The sequence below is a fragment of the Pongo pygmaeus genome, chromosome 19 (genome assembly GCF_028885625.2).
Source record: "Pongo pygmaeus isolate AG05252 chromosome 19, NHGRI_mPonPyg2-v2.0_pri, whole genome shotgun sequence".
In the NCBI taxonomy this organism is placed as follows: Eukaryota; Metazoa; Chordata; class Mammalia; order Primates; family Hominidae; genus Pongo; species Pongo pygmaeus.
This window is the reverse complement of record NC_072392.2, coordinates 78023013-78041610: the sequence shown is the minus strand read 5'-3', so window position 1 is coordinate 78041610 and position 18598 is coordinate 78023013. Positions and strand designations below refer to the sequence as shown.

Below are 18598 nucleotides of genomic sequence, written 5' to 3'. Positions count from 1 at the left end.
AGTCTCACTGCAACTCCCAGGCTGTAGTGCAATGGTGCGATCTTGGCACACTGTAAGCTCTGCTTCCTGGGTTCAAGCGATTCTCCTGCCTCAGCCTCCCAAAGTGCTGGGACTACAGATGTAGGCCACCACACCTGGCTAATTTTTGTATTTTTAGTAGAGACAGGGTTTCACCATGTTGGCCAGGCTGGTCTCGAACTCCTGACCTAAAGTGATCCACCCACCTTCGCCGCCCAAAGTGCGAGGACTACAGGCGTGAGCCACCATGCCCAGCCTCTGAGCCCTTTTTGGAGTAGAGGAAAGAACAGGCAGGAGCATCGAGCACCCACTGGCTGCCAGGCCCTTCACTGAGCTGCACCACCTCATAAGGGAGATAATGATAGGCTCCGAAAGAGTCACAAAACTTGCCCAGAGTTAGACTCAAGCATTCTGGATCTGAGGTCTGCTTCTCTGCATCACACCAAGCTGCTTTCCTCCGGAAGTGAACAATGTCTGTTCACTTCCAGAGGGAAGTGAAAAGGACAGACATTTCATGTGCTTGGGGTTCCCTCCTTTCCAATTAGTCTTAATGAGGTTTTCCCCCACTGTGTACCATGATTTCCAGAGAGGCAGTCACAGATTCACATCATCGTAGCCCCCAGCGCCCTGGCATGGTGCCTTGACCTCAGGAGGCCTCGCTGAGTGTTGGTTGGATTCAAATTGAATAACATCCCCCATTTCCTGGCCCCTTCACATATATTATCTTTTTGATCATCACCATCACCCCTGCAAGTGCAGAGGCAGCAGGCACAGGGCAAGGCAGCTAGTAATGAGGGCCAGGAGGGCAAACTTCACCCAATAGGGTCTGTTGCACGAGGCAGAATTTTGCCTGGGCCTGGGGCAGCTCAAGTGGAAGAGGTCACTCTTGACAAGAATGTTCTACAGCCGGTCATTCACTCGGCCAATATTTGTGGCTCCATGGTGCAAAATGTGCTCCCAGGTGACCCATTAAATTCACAACGACTCTGTGCCGATGGAGTCAAACACTTGGGGCTCCTGCCCTCAATCACAGGAGGTCGGGCTGAGAGTGCTCGCTCGCGGTGTGGCGTCCCCACGCCAGGAGGCAGCTTGGCTGGTCTGAGCTTTGAGCTTCATAGGGAGCTGGCAGGGGCTCCAGGGGGCAGCAAGCTAACAGCCAGCTCCCAGCTGACCTCCGTGGGCGGCAATGAGACTCAGATTGGATTGTTCTTACATAAAGAGAGTCATCCTCGAAACACGGTGATCGATGGCTCCCCATCCGCTGAGGGCCCAGCCTGGTCTAACACCCCTCTCTCCCCGCCTCATCCTGCCTCTTCCACCTCAAAGGCCTGGCAGAGCCTCTCACTCCACCTCTATGAGTTTAGAAATCCTCGTGCCCCAGGCCTTTTATGCCCACCTCCTTGCTTGACTCAGTCCCCATGGCTCACGCCTGGGCCGCCACCCTGGGGTACAAATCCTGCCCAGTTCAGAGAACCAGGCTCAGTGCCAGGGGCTGAAAACAGAACAAGACATGGTCCCTCCATGCACGGAATCAGGATGGCACCTGTTCCTATCACCTGAGTGTAAGCCAAAATCTCCATCAGTGTTGGTATCTGCCAAGGAGAAGGGGTTGGGTTTTCTCTCTGGGTACCCCTCACACATGGTCATCAGCTTGGCCCACAAAGGGGACTTCGTCACCACCTGGGGAGCCTCCGTGGTGGCTACTAACTCAGGAGTCCTGCCTCCCAGATCCCCAGATTCCCCCAAGAATGTCCCCTTGGCTCTTGGTCATGTCTGGGGGATCCTGGCTCCCAGCAAGAATTTGGTTCATGGTCATCTTCCCTTCTTCCATGATTCTTTGTGAAGAAGGATCCAGGAGGGCTTGAGATAAAGAATGGGGGGGCCAGCGTGCTGGCTCACACCTGTAATCCCAGCACTTTGGGAGGCTGAGGCGGGCAGATCACCTGAGGTCAGGAGCTCAAGACCAGCCTGGCCAACATGGTAAAACCCCATCTCTACTAAAAATACAAAAATTTAGCTGGGCATGGTGTAATCCCAGCTACTAGGGAGGCTGAGGCAGGAGAATCGCTTGAACCAGGGAGGTGGAAGCTGCAGTGAGCTGAGATCGTGCCACTGCACTCCAGCCTGGGCGACAGAGTGAGACTCTGTCTCAAAAAAAAAAAAAAAAAGAATGTGGGTCAGGGGAATCACCCCAGGGGCCCAGAGATGGTGGCTGTGTTTTCGAGCTCACCCTGAGGGCTTCCCCCAGCTCGCATGCAGCCCTCCTGCCTCCGTTCTCTGGCTCATCCTGTCCATTTGGAGGACTGCTGGGTTGGAAATAACAGGCCACCCGCCGGTCCGCTCCTCCCACCAGGGCCACATCTGGTCCTACCCTTTCACCCTCCAGAGGGAGACAATCAGGGAGGCAGAGGGGAGTGGGGAACAGAGCAGATCAGGGAAAGCAATTAAAAAGCTGCTCTCGGGGTTACAGGCTGGGAGGTGGAGGGCAGGCTAGAGTGGGCCCTGGCTGGGGTGGGGAGAAGAATGAAGAACGGGCCTGAGCTTATTAACCCTGGTGCAGCAGCCTGGGGTCTGTGAAGGTGAGTGAACCGATGCTGAGAAGGCCAGGAAAGAGCAAGGGGAAGGGACTCGGCGTTCAGCCAGGAACCTTTCTGCAGCCACCGGAGTCAGTTCTAGACAGCAGAGCCTGGCTGGACACAGGCTGGGGATGGAGGTAAGGGATGGGCCCTACTCTGAGGCAACCCCCTCTCCAATGGAATGGGAGACAGTTCCTGCCCTCAAGGAGCTCCCATCTGACAATGAGCCATGGGTTCTAGCATTGGGTAGCCCCTATCCAAGGGAAGAGGATGACTCCTGTCCTGTGGGTGCTTTAGCCTGGGGTTGGGGGAAACACTGTCCTTAGAGAGACCCCAGTTTGCTGAGAAGACATAGGTCCTAGCATCAGGAAGTCCCCATCTGTTGGGGCAAAGGCATGGCCCTTCTCCTTGTAAAGCTTCAGGCTGAGATGCAAATGAGACCCACACCCGAGAGGGGGTGACACACAGAGCTTTTCAAACTGGATAGAGTTGTGGGGCTCAAGTCTAGGGATGGGGAGGGGTGAGGATGGAGAAAACAGCACCCACTGGGGGAGTCAGAGAGCCAAGAAAGCAGGTGGGAAAGCAGTCTCTACTCTGAGTCTCCAGGGCTGGCGGAGATAACTTGCCTGTGTCCCCTGGGAGATGAAGCCACCAACAACTCGTGGTCTGAGGGTAGACAGTGCTGGCTCTCCCCCATGCTTCACTAGCTGCTGCCCTCTGTCCCGTCCACACTGCCAAGTAACTGCCCTTGGGGGAGGGATGTCTACATACTCCCAAAGGAGTTAACAGGCCACAGAAGCCCCTTCAGAGGCCCCCGCTCCCGCCCCTCCGCCAACCCCATCGCAGATCTGCTAACATGTCGATAGGTAAAGCTCCTGGTAGGTGTTATGAAATGGAAGCTCTAATTTGTCAAGCACCCGCTGTGTCCAGCTTTCACTGATTTTATTATTACAACTACCTGGGGAGCAGGCATGGTTGAATCCCCATTTTACAGACGTGAAAATGAAGATGCGGGCAAGGTTCCTAAAGTCATCAAAGACTGCACAGCTACGGAGTGGCCAAGGCTTTGCTCCCTCTCCTTGAGGACGGTGCTATAGCAGTCAGAGTCAAGTCTAGAGAACAAAGGGGGTGATGCCTCTGGATGAAACAAATTTGGGTTTTAGAAAACTCCGCCTACAGCTTTCTCCCTGCCTCTAAACTGTGGTGGCTGTGGCCGCTCACACCTGACCAGCTGAGCACCGCCATCTAGTGGCCACCAGGCTCAGTTCCCTTCCTCGGGAAGGGCCGTGGATGAACAGACTTGCTGGTCACCAAGGCTCAGCCAGAGAGACTATGTTCTCTTCACCCAGCTTGCTTACCACCACGCTGTGCCAGGCACTGGGCCAGGGACAAGGGCCCAAGCAGAACCAGCGGGCAGCAGTCATGTGGCAAAACTGCCATTTGAATTAGAGGCTGGCCTATTTGGCAAACACCAGGCACCCTGTGTGTGGGTTGATGCCACATGTGGGGCTGGTCTGTCCCAGGAGGCATCTGGGCTTTATCCTGTAAGCAGAAGGTCATCTAGCAGATTCTGATGTGAGGGAGGGGCTCAGGGAGGTCATCTTGTCTCCACCTCGGCCTGAAGCAGGCACAGCTTGGCTGTAGGCTCCTTGAAAAGGCATCCAGGCATCTCTCTCCATGGCTGGTATTATCCTGCTGTGTAGTCTAGAAGCCAGTCTAGGGTTTGGCCTGAGGCTTTAGAAGTTGGGCCCTTCCATTTGGGGAAGCAGGAGAGAGGAGGCACCCCAGAGAATGGGGCCTGAGCCAGGTTAGGAAGATGGGGGGGTTTGGGTGGAGGCTGGAAGGGCTGAGGGCCTACCCTTCTCTGTTTGCTGTGTCTGCCTGCAGCAGATGCAAATCAGAGAGTGGTTTAGAACAGAGAGAAGACAGTCACAGCGGCTCACATCTGTAATCCTAGCACTTTGGGAGGTTGAGGCCAGAGGATCACTTGAGGCCAGGAGTTCGAGACCAGCCTGGGCAACATAACAAGACTTGGTCTCAAAAAAAAAATTATTTGGGCGCAGTGTCATGTGCCTGTAGTCCCAGCTACTTGGCAGGCTGCGGCAGGAGGATTGCTTGAGCTCAGAAGTCTGAGGCTGCAGTGGGCTATGATGGTGCCACTTCACTCTGGCCCTGGGTGGCAGAGTGAGACCCTGTCTCTAAAAAAAAAAAAGAGAGCGAGAGAACATACTGTCATACTGTCCACCACTAGGGCTTGGTACATGAATGCATATAGTGGAAAATCATGCAGCTGTTAAATGATGATGCAGACAAATATTTATTGATATGGAAAGATGTTCACAACATATTGTTGAGTGAGAAAAGCAAATTACAAAATAATTTATACAGCATGAGCCCATTTTGAAAAAAATGATTATATATGTGTGGAAAAAATCTGATAGTGTTTACCTCCAGGTGGCAAAATGATGGCTAATTACATTTTTTTGTATTGCTTATCTATAGTTTCTGACCTTTCTACAATGAATATTTAATTAAAAAGATAATGAAAGTTTGGAACACAACCATGACCAAATCTGTCTGTATCTTTGGTTCTCTGTGCAGACACCTTTAGATAGTTAAGGGTTGGCCAGGCATGATCTATATGTACCCGTTGTATAGGTCATGCCTGTAATCCCAGCACTTTGGGAGGAAGAGGTAGAGGGTCACTTGAACCCAACAGTTCGAGACCAGCCTGGGCAACATGGCGAAACCTTGTCTCTACTAAAATACAAAAATGAGCTGGGCATGGTGGTCTACGCCTGTGGTCCCAGCTACTAGGGAGGCTGAGGTGGGTGGATCGCTTGAGCCAGGGAGGTTGAGGCTGTAGTGAGCTGTGATAGCACCACTGCACTCTAGCCTGGGCAACAGAGCAAGACCCTGTCTCAAAAAACAAAAACAAGATAGTTAAGGGTTGAGTATGAGGAAAGGTCTGAGGGTTGAGAGGTGGTGGAGGATGCACCTGGGCCTGTGACAAGGGCCCACGGAGAGGGCTGATAGCAAAGGCTGGGGGGCTCCAACTGCTGATGCTGAAGCAAGCTTGTGTCTCACATATACAGGGACAGTTCACTGAGCTTCAATGACAGGCACCTCCTGTTCGTCATATCTTTTCTCTCCAGGACAGCTTTGCCCTCATTTTAACTAGACTTCCCTTGAACCAAAAGGGAAGGCTACATGCTGTGACTTGCTGGGTAGCCTGGAAAGGTGGGCCACTCCTAGCCACAGAGATGAGAGTTCAGACAAGAGCTCATCCCCAGTCTTCCTTTTCTATTTTGTTTATTTTATTTTATTTTTTTATTTATTGAGACAGAGTCTCTGTCACCCAGGCTGGGGCACAGTGATGCGACATTGGCTCACTGCAGTCTCCACCTCCTGGGCTCAGGTGATCCTCCCACCTCAGCCTCCCGAATAGCTGGGACCACAGTAGTGCACCACCATACCTGGCTAATTTTTTTGTATTTTTTGTACAGACAAAGTTTCACCACATTGCCCAGGCTGGTCTCGAACTCCTGGACTCAAGCGATCCGCCCACCTCAGCCTCCCAAAGTACTCGGATTACAGGCATGAGCCACTATGCCCAGGCTTGTTCTTCCTTTAAAGCCTCCTGTCCTTCCCCAGGTCCCCAGTTCATAGCAGGATCAAAGGTCACTGGGCGCTCGCCCCGTCTTCAAGATTCCCCTCCTTGTGTCACTGCTCAGGCCCAGGTTAGATGTGACTAGAGCCTAAGGAGCTCTCACTTCCCTCTCTGTGCTGGGACTCACAGAGGGAGACCTCAGCAGGCAGTCTGTCCATCTCATGCCCGTATGCAGAGCATACCCTGGGCTGGGCACAGCGGCGCACAACTGTAATCCCAGCACTTTGGGAGGCTGATGCGGAAGGATCGCTTGAGCCCAGAAGTTCTAGACCAGCCTGGGCAAGATGGCAAGACCCTATCTCTCCAAAAAAAAGTTAAGAAATCAGCCAGGTGTGGTGACGCACGCCTGTAGTCCCAGCTATTCAGGAGGCTGAGGTGAGAGGATCACTTAAGGCTGGGAGGTTGAGGCTGCAGTGAGTTGTGGTTGCGCCACTGCACTCCAGCCTGGGCAACAGTGAGACCCTGTCTCAAAAGACAAAAAAATAATAATAATAAAAGAACATATCCTGGTGTGAAGTAGGGGACGTTGCTCTGACAGAGGCTCGGGGGCCTGAGCTGGCTCTGTGAGCTGGGGAGGAGGCGGACAGCCAGGCCTTGTCTACAAGCAGACCTGGCAGCGTTGGGCTGGCCGCCCCCCAGGGCCTCCTCTTCATGCCCAGTGAATGACTCACCTTGGCACAGACACAATGGTCAGGGGTGGGCACACTGCCTGCTTCCCGCCGCACCCCAGCCCCCCTCAAATGCCTTCCGAGAAGCCCATTGAGCAGGGGGCTTGCATTGCACCCCAGCCTGACAGCCTGGCATCTTGGGATAAAAGCAGCACAGCCCCCTAGGGGCTGCCCTTGCTGTGTGGCGCCACCGGCGGTGGAGAACAAGGCTCTATTCAGCAAGTGCCCGGGAAAAGGGATCAGGGGACGCCCAGGCATGGACAGTGGGTGGCGGCGGGGAGAGGAGGGCTGTCTGCTTCCCAGAAGTCCAAGGACACAAATGGGTGACGGGACTGGGCAGGGTTCTGACCCTGTGGGACCAGAGTGGAGGGCGTAGATGGACCTGAAGTCTCCAGGGACAACAGGGCCCAGGTCTCAGGCTCCCAGCTGGGCCCAATGGCTCCTGCGTTTCCAAACCCATCCATCCCCAGAGGTCCTTCCCATCTCCCCAGGCTAATGTGTGGGAACTCGAGGAAATAAATCTCCAGTGGGAGACGGAGGGGTGGCCAGGGAAACGGGGCGCTGCAGGAATAAAGACGAGCCAGCACAGCCAGCTCATGCGTAACTGCTTTGTGGAGCTGTCAAGGCCCGGTCTCTGGGAGAGAGGCACAGGGAGGCCACACAAGGAAGGGGTGACCTGGAGGGACAGATCCAGGGGCTAAAGTCCTGATAGGGCAAGAGAGTGCCGGTTCCCTCTTGCCCTATCAGGACCTCCACTGCCACATAGAGGCCATGACTGACCCTTAGACAAAGGGCTGGTGTCCAATGCCAGCCCCCAGCTCCAGAACTCCAGGGAATGAATGGGCAGAGAGCAGGAATGTGGGACATCTGTGTTTGAGGGAAGGACTCCAGGAGTCTGCTGGGAATGGGGCCTAGTAAGAAATGATCATATAGGCGCCCCTTGAGGGTACAGAACAGGTTCATTCTTCGCCAGATTCCCAGCACCTTGCAGGCACTTACAGCTGAGTGAGATAAGGCCTGGGTTATGAAATCAAAAAGTTGGAAAGCAGGTCAGAGGTCATCTGGTACAGCCCTTCCTTCCTTTTTTTTTTTTTTTTTTTTTTGAGACAGGGTCTCTCTCTGTTGCCCAGGCTGGAGTGGTGCAAACACAACTCACTGCAGCCTCAACCTACTGGGCTCAAGCAATCCTCCAGCCTCAACCTCCCAAAGTGCTGGGATTACAAGCATAAGCCACCCCATCCAGCCCTTTCCTTCCTTTTTAATTGATGTATAATAATTGTAAGTATTCATCGTGGTCCAACCAACCCTTTCTTGACCCACCTTCCTAGAGAGAGGGTCCTCTTGCTTCAGTGGTCAGGGCCCCAGACCCATGGTTTGGCTCCAGGCACCACCTGCCTCATGCAGGAGTTGGCATGCCCAGGAAGCTCTGCCTCTGGGCACAGTGACCTCGATGGGGTGAGGGGAGCTCTCCCCATAGCTGGGCTGCGGCCCAACCCCTCCCCCCTCAGGCTATGCCAGGGGGCGTTGCCAGGGGCACCCGGGCATCGCCAGTCCAGCCCACTCCTTCATAAAGCCCTCGCATCCCAGGAGCAAGCAGAGCCAGGGCAGGATGGAGAGGAGACGCATCACCTCCACTGCTCGCCGTTCCTACATCTCCTCGGGGGAGATGATGGTGGGGGGCCTGGCTCCTGGCCGCCGTCTGGGTCCTGGCACCCGCCTCTCCCTGGCTCGAATGCCCCCTCCACTCCCGACCCGGGTGGACTTCTCCCTGGCCGGGGCACTCAATGCTGGCTTCAAGGAGACCCGGGCCAGTGAGCGGGCAGAGATGATGGAGCTCAATGACCGCTTTGCCAGCTACATCGAGAAGGTTCGCTTCCTGGAACAGCAAAACAAGGCGCTGGCTGCTGAGCTGAACCAGCTGCGGGCCAAGGAGCCCACCAAGCTGGCTGACGTCTACCAGGCTGAGCTGCGAGAGCTGCGGCTGCGGCTCGATCAACTCACCGCCAACAGCGCCCGGCTGGAGGTCGAGAGGGACAATCTGGCACAGGACCTGGGCACCGTGAGGCAGAAGTGAGGAGGGGATGGGGAAGGGGGGCCTTGTGAGCAGAAGGGGCTGAATCCCCAAGAGGGAGTGCCCGAGAAGTCTCAGGCAGGGGCCGAGGCTCCCTGCTCCCTGGGTCTCCCTACCTCTCGATGGGGCACTATCCTTGCCCCCCAACATGATGGGAGGGACCAGAAACAGGTCCAGGGCCCCGGGGATCTGATGCCCACATGCCTTCTGCCAGGAGTCCAGGGTCCCCTCAGCACCTCCCTACTGGGGAAAGCAGTGCAGGAGCAGCTGGGCCCCTGCGTTTCATTCGTGGCTGGGCTTTGTGACTGTGGGCAGCGAGCTCACCTATTCTGAGCCTGTGTCCATATAAAGGAGGAGTTGGAAGCGGAGAAGGTTGGTGTCCATGAGGGAGATTGGATTCTGGGGTGAAGGAAGCGAGGGAAAGAGTAGGCAAGCCTGGGCGCAAAGCACAGGTGACTGCCTGCCACCAGCTTGTGACCCCTGTCAAGTCACTTTGACTTGCACAGCTGTGAAGCGGTGCTCATAATAAAATTCATTTCAAAAGGTGGTTACCTGGGATCAGAGGAATCCCCAGGGGCATGGCGCTTCGCTGAGCTGACAGGACATGCATGTGTGCCTTCAAGTGCAGGAGGACGTGTGTGTGTGTGTGTGCAGCAGTGAGTGTACGCTGGTGGATGCGCCTGTGTGAGCAGAAGCAGGTGCACCAACCCTGATAAGGCACCTTAGTAACGAGTTAAGGCAAAAGCCCACATCTGCTCATCCTCCAGACAAGTCCTCTGTCTAAGGCCCCCCAGCCCTTACTCCTCCTGCTGCTCTACTGGTCCTGGGTGGGGTTGGTCTCTGTGACAGCTGCCTCCAGGGAGATTGAGGCAGGTATCCAAGTGTCCTCAGAAGAGCCTGGACCCAGGAATGTGTCCCCCCACTCCAGGCTCCAGGATGAAACCAACCTGAGGCTGGAGGCCGAGAACAACCTGGCTGCCTACAGACAGGTCAGGGAGCTGGAAGGGAGTGGCAGGGGAGGGAGGAAAGGGTTGACGGCCACCCACCCAAACACAGCCCCCAAGCTCAGCCCTCCAGAGCAATGTGCTGCTCCCCACTGCCCCAGAAGGAGGGGTAAGGCAAGGCTGAGGAATGGGGAGAAGGAGCCTGGGGCCCCAGTGGCCCTCTACTCCTCAACCCTCCTGCCACTCCAGGAAGCAGATGAAGCCACCCTGGCCCGCCTGGATCTGGAGAGGAAGACTGAGTCGCTGGAAGAGGAGATCCGGTTCTTGAGGAAGATTCACGAGGAGGTGAGGCCAGGGCAGAGGGAGGAAAGCTCAACACAGAGATTGCAACTGAAAGAGGGAGAGACAGAGACAGAGAGGCTGAGACTGACACAGACACTCAGAGAGAGGAGAGAAACAGAGATTGGCAGGTAGCGACAGGAAACGAAAGACAAACAGAAAGGCACTAAGGGAGACAGAAAGAGACAAGAGAGCATTCGAACCCCTGGCCAAGGGGCAGGCAGAAGGGGACACGATGCTGTGGGGAACCCCAGCTGTGGCCTGTACCGTGAGCCTTGGTACCGCTTCTCTCACCCTGGTCAGGAGGTTCGGGAACTCCAGGAGCAGCTGGCCCGACAGCAGGTCCATGTGGAGCTTGACATGGCCAAGCCAGACCTCACCGCAGCCCTGAAAGAGATCCGCACGCAGTATGAGGCAATGGCGTCCAGCAACATGCATGAGGCCGAGGAGTGGTACCGCTCCAAGGTAGCCCTGCCTGTGGGCCAGCCTGCCTCCTCCAGGCAGCCCTTCTTGCTCTGTACAAGAGAATGGGGGAAGGAGGGTGGAGGAAGCTGGGAGAATATCCTCTCCAGGTGACTGACTTTCACCAGAGAAGTGAGATGGCTTGCCCAGGGTCACACAGGCACTACTGCTTTCAAAAGTACCCATTATTATTACTGCTACTATTGCTATTATTAGTAGTAGCAGATACTGTTCTGTTCTAAGCCCTGTGATTTTCATGGATCACCTTACTATGAAGTAGGTGCTGTTCTTTGACAGATGAGAGAGCTGAAGTCCAGAGAGATTAACTAATTTGCTCAAAGTCACACAGCTCCTAAGTGGTAGAGTTGGATTTCCAACTCTAGCCCGTCTCACTTGGGAGCCTGCATTCCATGCCTCTGCCAGTCTGTTTTGGGTTACTGAGCCTCTACCGTATGCCAGGCACCCCCCAGGACACAGAGAGGTGTCTGACCTGGAAGGTGTGATATTGACGTGCACCCAAACATAGTGCCCATAGAGAACACCACAGCTCAGAGATTATATGTAGTGTGGGAGCCAGGAAAGACGCTGTAGAGGGGCATTTGGGCTAGGCAGGACAGGCAGGCTGTGGACAGGAAGAGAAGAAGGGAGGACCATTCCTGGTGGAGGACAAAGCCTGGAGGCAGATAAGCACAGAGAGGCAGGGCCCCAAGATGCTGGCCTAGCCAGGGCACCTAGCTGAGGAGTGTGAGTGGCAGAAGCCACTGGCGTATGAGCAGGGTGAGGGCTGGATGGGGCTGGGAGGACCTCCTTGCAGGTGGGGGAGAAAGGGCTATTAGAACCCAGGGTGAGGCAGGGCGCGGTGGCTCACACCTGTAATCCCAGCACTTTGGGAGGCCGAGGCAGGCTAGTTCAAGACTAGCCTAGCCAACATGGCGAAACCCCGTCTCTACTAAAAATACAAAATTAGCCAGGCGTGGTGGCGCACGCCTGTAATCCCAGCTACTCAGGAGGCTGGGGCAGGAGAATTGCTTGAACCTGGGAGGCACAGGTTGCAGTGACCCGGGATTGTGCCACTGCCCTCCAACCTGGGCGACAAGAGCGAGACTCTGTCTCAAAAAAAACCCAAAAAAACAAAAACACACAAAACACCCAAGGCTCCGCTCGCCTAAACCCACTGTCCACTGTGGCAGACGACAGCGTTCAGTCCCGCAGTTGCAGCTGTCAGTGTGGAAGGTTCTGGATTCTGTGGCACTGTTCATTCATTCGCTTGCTGACCAGGTGTTGTGCTAGGTGCTGAGGTCTGGCAGCCGCTATGCTGCCCGCATCCATGGGTCACAGTTGTTGGGAAAAGTCTCAGCCAGGGCCAACGTCCTGGGGTTGACTGGGGTGCTGGTCACCTCCCTGATTTCCCAGAGCCCGTGCCTGCCCATGGGCCCACACAGCTTCCCTATATGTGTCCCCGACCCGCAGCCCCGCGGCCTCAGGCCGCCCTCAGCCTATGGCCCCTCTCCCCATCTAGTTTGCAGACCTGACAGACGCTGCTGCCCGCAACGCGGAGCTGCTCCGCCAGGCCAAGCACGAGGCCAACGACTACCGGCGCCAGTTGCAGTCCTTGACCTGCGACCTGGAGTCTCTGCGCGGCACGGTGAGCGCGGCCAGGACAGGACGGGGGCGGGCGGAGCGGGGACGGCCACCCCAGGAGATGCCAGGGGAGAAGGGCCAGGGGCGAGGACCTGGGTCGAGGGCGGGGCCCGAACGTTACCTCCGGGCTAGAGGCGGGGCCTGGGGCCGGGGGCCGGGCCTCGAAGCCTCCCCAAGTCGGGTAGGGGCTCCGCGGGACCGGCCGGCTCCATCCCACAGAACGAGTCCCTGGAGAGGCAGATGCGCGAGCAGGAGGAGCGCCACGCGCGGGAGGCGGCCAGTTATCAGGAGGCGCTGGCGCGGCTGGAGGAAGAGGGTCAGAGCCTCAAGGACGAGATGGCCCGCCACTTACAGGAGTACCAGGACCTGCTCAACGTCAAGCTGGCCCTGGACATCGAGATCGCCACCTACAGGAAGCTGCTGGAGGGCGAGGAGAACCGGTGAGCCCTCATCATAGCCCCCGGGGAAGTCTCCTTGCTGCCTCGCGGTAGAGCTCACCTTGCTCCCTTCAGGGACTGAGTCTTTTTCAGCCTTGTGTCCAGATCCCTTCCTACCTCAATGCCCAGCATAGTGCCTGCCTCACACATAGCAGGCAGTCACTAGATGTTTGATGAATGAATGGATGGATGGCTACAACCAATATTGATTAGGCCTCAAGGCCAAGGACTTGGGTCACCCTCCAAACTAAGAGGCTTACTCCCCACCCTCCCAGCCAAGATTGGACTCCTCACCTCACCCATCTCTTCTGCCTCCTTGGAACTTTCTTCACCACTTTCCCCTCCCTTTTCCATCTTCCTTCAGATAGATATGCGCCCCTCCCAGATAACACTCAAGCCCCTTGCAGAAGTTTGGAACTCCAGATAGCACGTTGGCTGCTGGGGAAAAAGCTAGGAGATGGAGTTAGACTTTCCTGGCAAGGAAAAGGGCGTTCAAGTTATCATGATGGCCCTGGACCAAGACCCAGCCTAGGGGTGTCCCAGGCAGCCTGGGTAGCCCTTTCCCTCTACTTTCTTTCAGGATCACCATTCCCGTGCAGACCTTCTCCAACCTGCAGATTCGAGGTCAGTATAGCAGGGCCTCGTGGGAAGGGCACTGGAGTCCTGCCCCCTCCTCCAGGGCCTGTAGGTTGCTCCGGACTGGGACTGAGGATCAGGGCAAAGGGATCCAGCTCTCCCTCTCCCTGGGGGCCTTCGTGACACCGCAGCGCTCCTAGCCAGAGCCTATCATACCAGGGTACTTCTAGGCGGGGCTTGCAGCTGCTCCTGTCCTGCTAGGCCCTGGGTCCCTCTTCCCCTCCCTGCACCCCATTCCACAGCAGAACTGAGTGAGATCTTGACATCTGCCCTGTCTGCAGATCCCTGAGCAAGCACTGCCCTTCTGAGTGTTTTCTGTTTTTGTTTTTTTAACTGCTTGTCACTACAGGGGGCAAAAGCACCAAAGACGGGGAAAATCACAAGGTCACAAGACATCTCAAAAGCCTCACAATACGAGTTATACCAATACAGGCTCACCAGATTGTAAATGGAGCGCCGCCGGCTTGCGGTTAGCTGCCTGCCTCTCAGACACGGCGCTTTGCCCAGCTTGACAGGGAGTGAGCCTCACCCACCCCATCCTCCCAATCCTCCTGAGCTCCCTCCTCCCAGGCTTCCCCTAAAGGGCCTGGACTGCGTCATTTTCCCAGGAACTGCAGTGCCCAGCCCAGGACGTGGTACAGAGTAACTGTACATTAAACTGGCAGAGCTCGTTAGTGGTAAAGGTGGTGAGTCCTTGGGTGCGCAGCAGAGCTGCTCTGGGGCCTCTGAGCAAGCAGCAGCCTCTGTCTCACCTCTTCCCGTCACTGGGAGGGCCCCTTGGGTCTCGCTGTGCCTGGGGGCCAGGCTCTCTGCTTTATTCTTTCATCCCTGAGGCTCCATCGCTCAGCTCAGTGCTGACTCAGTCCAGAGGATTCTTCCCTCAGGACTGCCGCTCTTGCAGTGAATAAAGTTTTATGTTCCCTGCTCTTAATATTAAATATTAGTGAATGTGACGTGTTATATTTTTCTCTCTGGGGAGGAAGAGCTAAATTACTTTTTACTTGCATTGGCCCTCTAATGATTCTTAGCTAAGGAACAAAATTCCTCTTCTTCTGGGCTAGAATATTTAGGACCACTAGATATGCATGTCTCAGGACTTAATTCAGCATCAGAAAGGCTAACCAGGCTGACTAGTAGAGGTAATACTGCCAAATCCTAGATAGTCACAGGTCACTAAAGCACAGATAAATGGCAGAGAGAAGTAGGAAAGAGGAAAGGGGACAGGAAAGGGACCTATGTGTATTGAGCACTAATATGTGCCACATGTTTAGCAGCCTTTATTTGAGTTAATAAATAACTCCTCTCTCCCACCTGGAGAAGTAGGCCCCATCATCCTTATTTTACAGATGAGGCAACTGAGACTGGGAGAGGTCAATTAACTTGCCCAGAGTCGTGTGGCTGGTTGGTGGCTAAGTTGGGACTTCTTGAGCTCTGGTCCCCTGATCCATCCATCCTTCCTTCCTTCCTTTGGCAGAGCGTCCCTCTGTCACTCAGGCTGGAATGCAGTGGTGCAATCTCGGCTCACTGCAACCTCCACCTCCCAGGTTCAAGCAATTCTCGTTCCTCAGACTCCCGAGTAGCGGGGATTACAGGTGCGAGCCACCACACCTGGCTAATTTTTCTTTCTTTTTTCTTTCTTTTTTTTTTTTTTTTTACTCTGTTGCTCAGGCTGGAGTGCAGTGGCGCGAACTCAGCTTACTGCAACCTCTGCCTCCCAGGTTCAAGTGATTCCCCTGTCTCAGCCTCCTGAATAGGTGGGACAACAGGCACCCGTCACCATGCCCAGCTAATTTTTGTATTTTTAGTAGAGACAGGTTTTCACCATATTGGTCAGGTTGGTCTTGAACTCCTGACCTGAGGCAATCCATCTGCCTCAGCCTCCCAAAGTGCTGGGATTACAGGTGTGAGCCACCATGCCTGGCCTATTTTTTGTATTTTTAGTAGAGGTTTCACCATGTTGGCCAGGCTGGTCTCGAACTCCTGCCTCAGGTGATCCACCCACCTCAGCCTCCCAAAATGATGGCATTATAGGCGTGAGCCACCACGCCCCGCCTGGTCTTCTGATTTCAAAGCCTGCATGTCCTTCCTCAATGCCGTGCTGGGTTTTCAGAAAGCCAAGTGCCAGGCCAGGGCTTGCAGAGGGGCTGAAATGAAGCCAGTCCAGAAGACAGAGCAGCCAGGACTCTCACTGAACAGAGCAGCCAGGACCTGGGCAGCAGCACTATTGGGATTTGAGGACTCTCCAGCCCGTTTGGAAGAGCCTAGGCTCTCTCTGCCCGGTTGCATAGGTTCTCGTACTCATGATTGGGGGGTGCAATGGGGAAGCTGGGCATGGGAGAGGATGACTCATGCCCTGAAAGTCCATGAGAGGCCTCCTCTCCCCACATCTGCAGAAACCAGCCTGGACACCAAGTCTGTGTCAGAAGGCCACCTCAAGAGGAACATCGTGGTGAAGACAGTGGAGATGCGGGATGGAGAGGTAAGGAGGGATTTGGGCCCAGTCAGGTTCTGGCTGGCCCCAGGGATTCTCAAGGCCAGGCCATGGAGGAAAGCCTGGGGCTGGCACATAGAAGGTCCCCAGTAACTCCCAGGAGCTCCCCAGGGAATTCTGGAGGAGAGCAAGGAACCTGAATGTAATTCCATTTCCCCAGTCCCTCCATAGACTGTTCTAAGGGGAGCCTTGGTACCAATGCCACTAGATGGGATCCTAATACACACTCTCTCTTTCTCACCCTCAAACTCGGGGGCCTTGCTTGCCAGGGAGAGAAAGAGAATTAAAGTTAGTAGCTTTCACTTCCAACTCTAGCAGACACAGTTGGGGATGGGGAGGGCTTTCCATTTCCAGCTTGGTAAAAGGAAACTACCGGGGGAATGGGAAGAGGGGATTTGGCGTATCCCCCACGCCACTCCAACCACAGTGGGAGCTCATCTTACTCCAGCAGCTTACCATGCACCAGGCACGACACTAAATGCTTTCCCAGTGTTATCTCACCACCCCCTCTGACCACCATGCAAGGCAGCTGTGGTTACTATCAAGAAAAGAAAGACCTGGGAAGTGGGGGACTTCCCAAGGTTACACAGCCTCGTCGTGGTGGACCTGGGGTCTATGTGAACTCCTAATTGTTGCACTGTGCACGTTCCCTGTCCCCTGCAGGTCATTAAGGAGTCCAAGCAGGAGCACAAGGATGTGATGTGAGGCAGGACCCACCTGGTGGCCTCTGCCCCGTCTCATGAGGGGCCCGAGCAGAAGCAGGATAGTTGCTCCGCCCCTGCTGGCGCATTTCCCCAGACCTGAGCTCCCCACCACCCCAGCTGCTCCCCTCCCTCCTCTGTCCCTAGGTCAGCTTGCTGCCCTAGGCTCTGTCAGTATCAGGCCTGCCAGACGGCACCCACCCAGCACCCAGCAACTCCAACTAACAAGAAACTCACCCCCAAGGGGCAGTCGGGAGGGGCACGGCCAGCAGCTTGGGTTAGTATGAGGAGGAAGGAGAGAAGGGGAGGAGGGCGGGGGGTATCTACTACATCGCCCTCCACATCCCTGATTCCTGTTGTTATGGAAACTGTTGCCAGATATGGAGGTTCTCTCGGAGTATCTGGGAACTGTGCCTTTGAGTTTCCTCAGGCTGCTGGAGGAAAACTGAGACTCAGACAGGAAAGGGAAGGCCCCACAGACAAGGTAGCCCTGGCCAGAGACTTTTTTTTTTTTTTTTTTTTTTTTTTTTTTATGAGGCGGGGTGTCCCTATGCTGCCCAGGCTGACCTTGAACTCCTGGGCTCAAGCAGTCTACCCACCTCAGCCTCCTGTGTAGCTGGGATTATAGGTTCGAGCCACCATGCCCAGCTCAGAGGGTTGTTCTCCTAGACTGACCCTGATCAGTCTAAGATGGGTGGGGACGTCCTGCCACCTGGGGCAGTCACCTGCCCAGATCCCAGAAGGACCTCCTGAGCGATGACTCAAGTGTCTCAGTTCACCTGAGCTGCCATCCAGGGACGCCATCTGTGGGCACGCTGTGGGCAGGTGGAAGCTTGATTCTCAGCACTTGGGGGATCTGTCGTGTACGTGGAGAGGGATGGGGTGCTGGGAGGGATAGAGGGGGGCTGCCTGGCCCCCCAGCTGTGGGTACAGAGAGGTCAAGCCCAGGAGGACTGCCCCGTGCAGATTGGAGGGGACGCTGGTAGAGATGGTGGAGGAGGCAATTGGGACGGTGCTAGGCATCCAAGTGGGGGTTGTGGGTGACCAGTTGCACTTGGCCTCTGGGTTGTGGGAATTAAGGAAGTGACTCATCCTCTTGAAGATGCTGAAACAGGAGAGAAAGGGGATGTATCCATGCGGGCAGGGCATTACTTTGTCCCAGTTCTAAAGGTCTCTTCCTTGCTGTGTCATACCAGGCTGCTCCAGCCTCTGAGCCCCTGGGACTGCCGCTTCTTTACCCCAGTAAGCCACTGCCACACGTCTGACCCTCTCCACCCCATAGTGACCGGCTGCTTTTGCCTAAGCCAAGGGCCTCTTGCGGTCCCTTCTTACTCACACACAAAATGTACCCAGTATTTTAGGTAGTGCCCTATTTTACAATTTGTAAAACTGAGGCACAAACAAAGTGAAGACACTGGCTCATATTCCTGCAGCCTGGAGCCCGGGTGCTCAGGGCTGACATGTCCACCCCAGTGCACCCACTCTGCTTTGACTGAGCAGACTGGTGAGCAGACTGGTGGGATCTGTGCCCAGAAACGGGACTGGGAGGGCCCACTTTAGGGTTCTCCTCTCCCCTCTAAGGCTGAAGAAGGGTCCTTCCCTCTCCCCAAGACTTGGTGTCCTTTCCCTCCACTCCTTCCTGCCACCTGCTGCTGCTGCTGCTAATCTTCAGGGCACTGCTGCTGCCTTTAGTCGTTGACGAAAAATAAAGACAAATGCTGCGCCCTTCCCCAGAGTGGACTCTGATCTGTTCATGAGAGGGCAGGACTAGGGCCAAGATGTAGCCTTTGACAAGACCAACTCATTTCTTATTAGTGATCATCTCTGGGGCCCATGCCCTCATCAAATTCTACCTGCAGCCAAAGAGGACATACACCAGCTCCCTCCACTCTTTTCTTCCTTCCTCTCCCTGCTACCTGCAACTCAACCAGCATAATCCTCATA

General features: G+C 55.3%; 1 protein-coding gene across 2 annotated transcripts; it reads left to right on the top strand.

Moving 5' to 3' along the window:
* The first annotated feature begins 8526 nt into the window (after nt 1–8526).
* On the top strand, nt 8527–18387 carry GFAP (glial fibrillary acidic protein). Of its 2 annotated transcripts, XM_054456530.2 has the most exons (10): nt 8527–9002; nt 9932–9992; nt 10197–10292; nt 10590–10751; nt 12268–12393; nt 12609–12829; nt 13407–13450; nt 13812–13931; nt 15856–15941; nt 16617–17178. In XM_054456530.2, the coding sequence occupies exons 1-10, from the start codon at nt 8542–8544 to the stop codon at nt 16656–16658; spliced, it is 1419 nt and encodes a 472-aa protein (XP_054312505.1). In that variant the 5' UTR covers nt 8527–8541; the 3' UTR covers nt 16659–17178. The 2 variants fall into 2 exon arrangements, with proteins under 2 accessions (XP_054312505.1, XP_054312504.1); XM_054456529.2 differs by lacking the exon at nt 13812–13931 and having other exon boundaries at nt 16617–18387.
* The last annotated feature ends 211 nt before the right edge of the window (nt 18388–18598 follow it).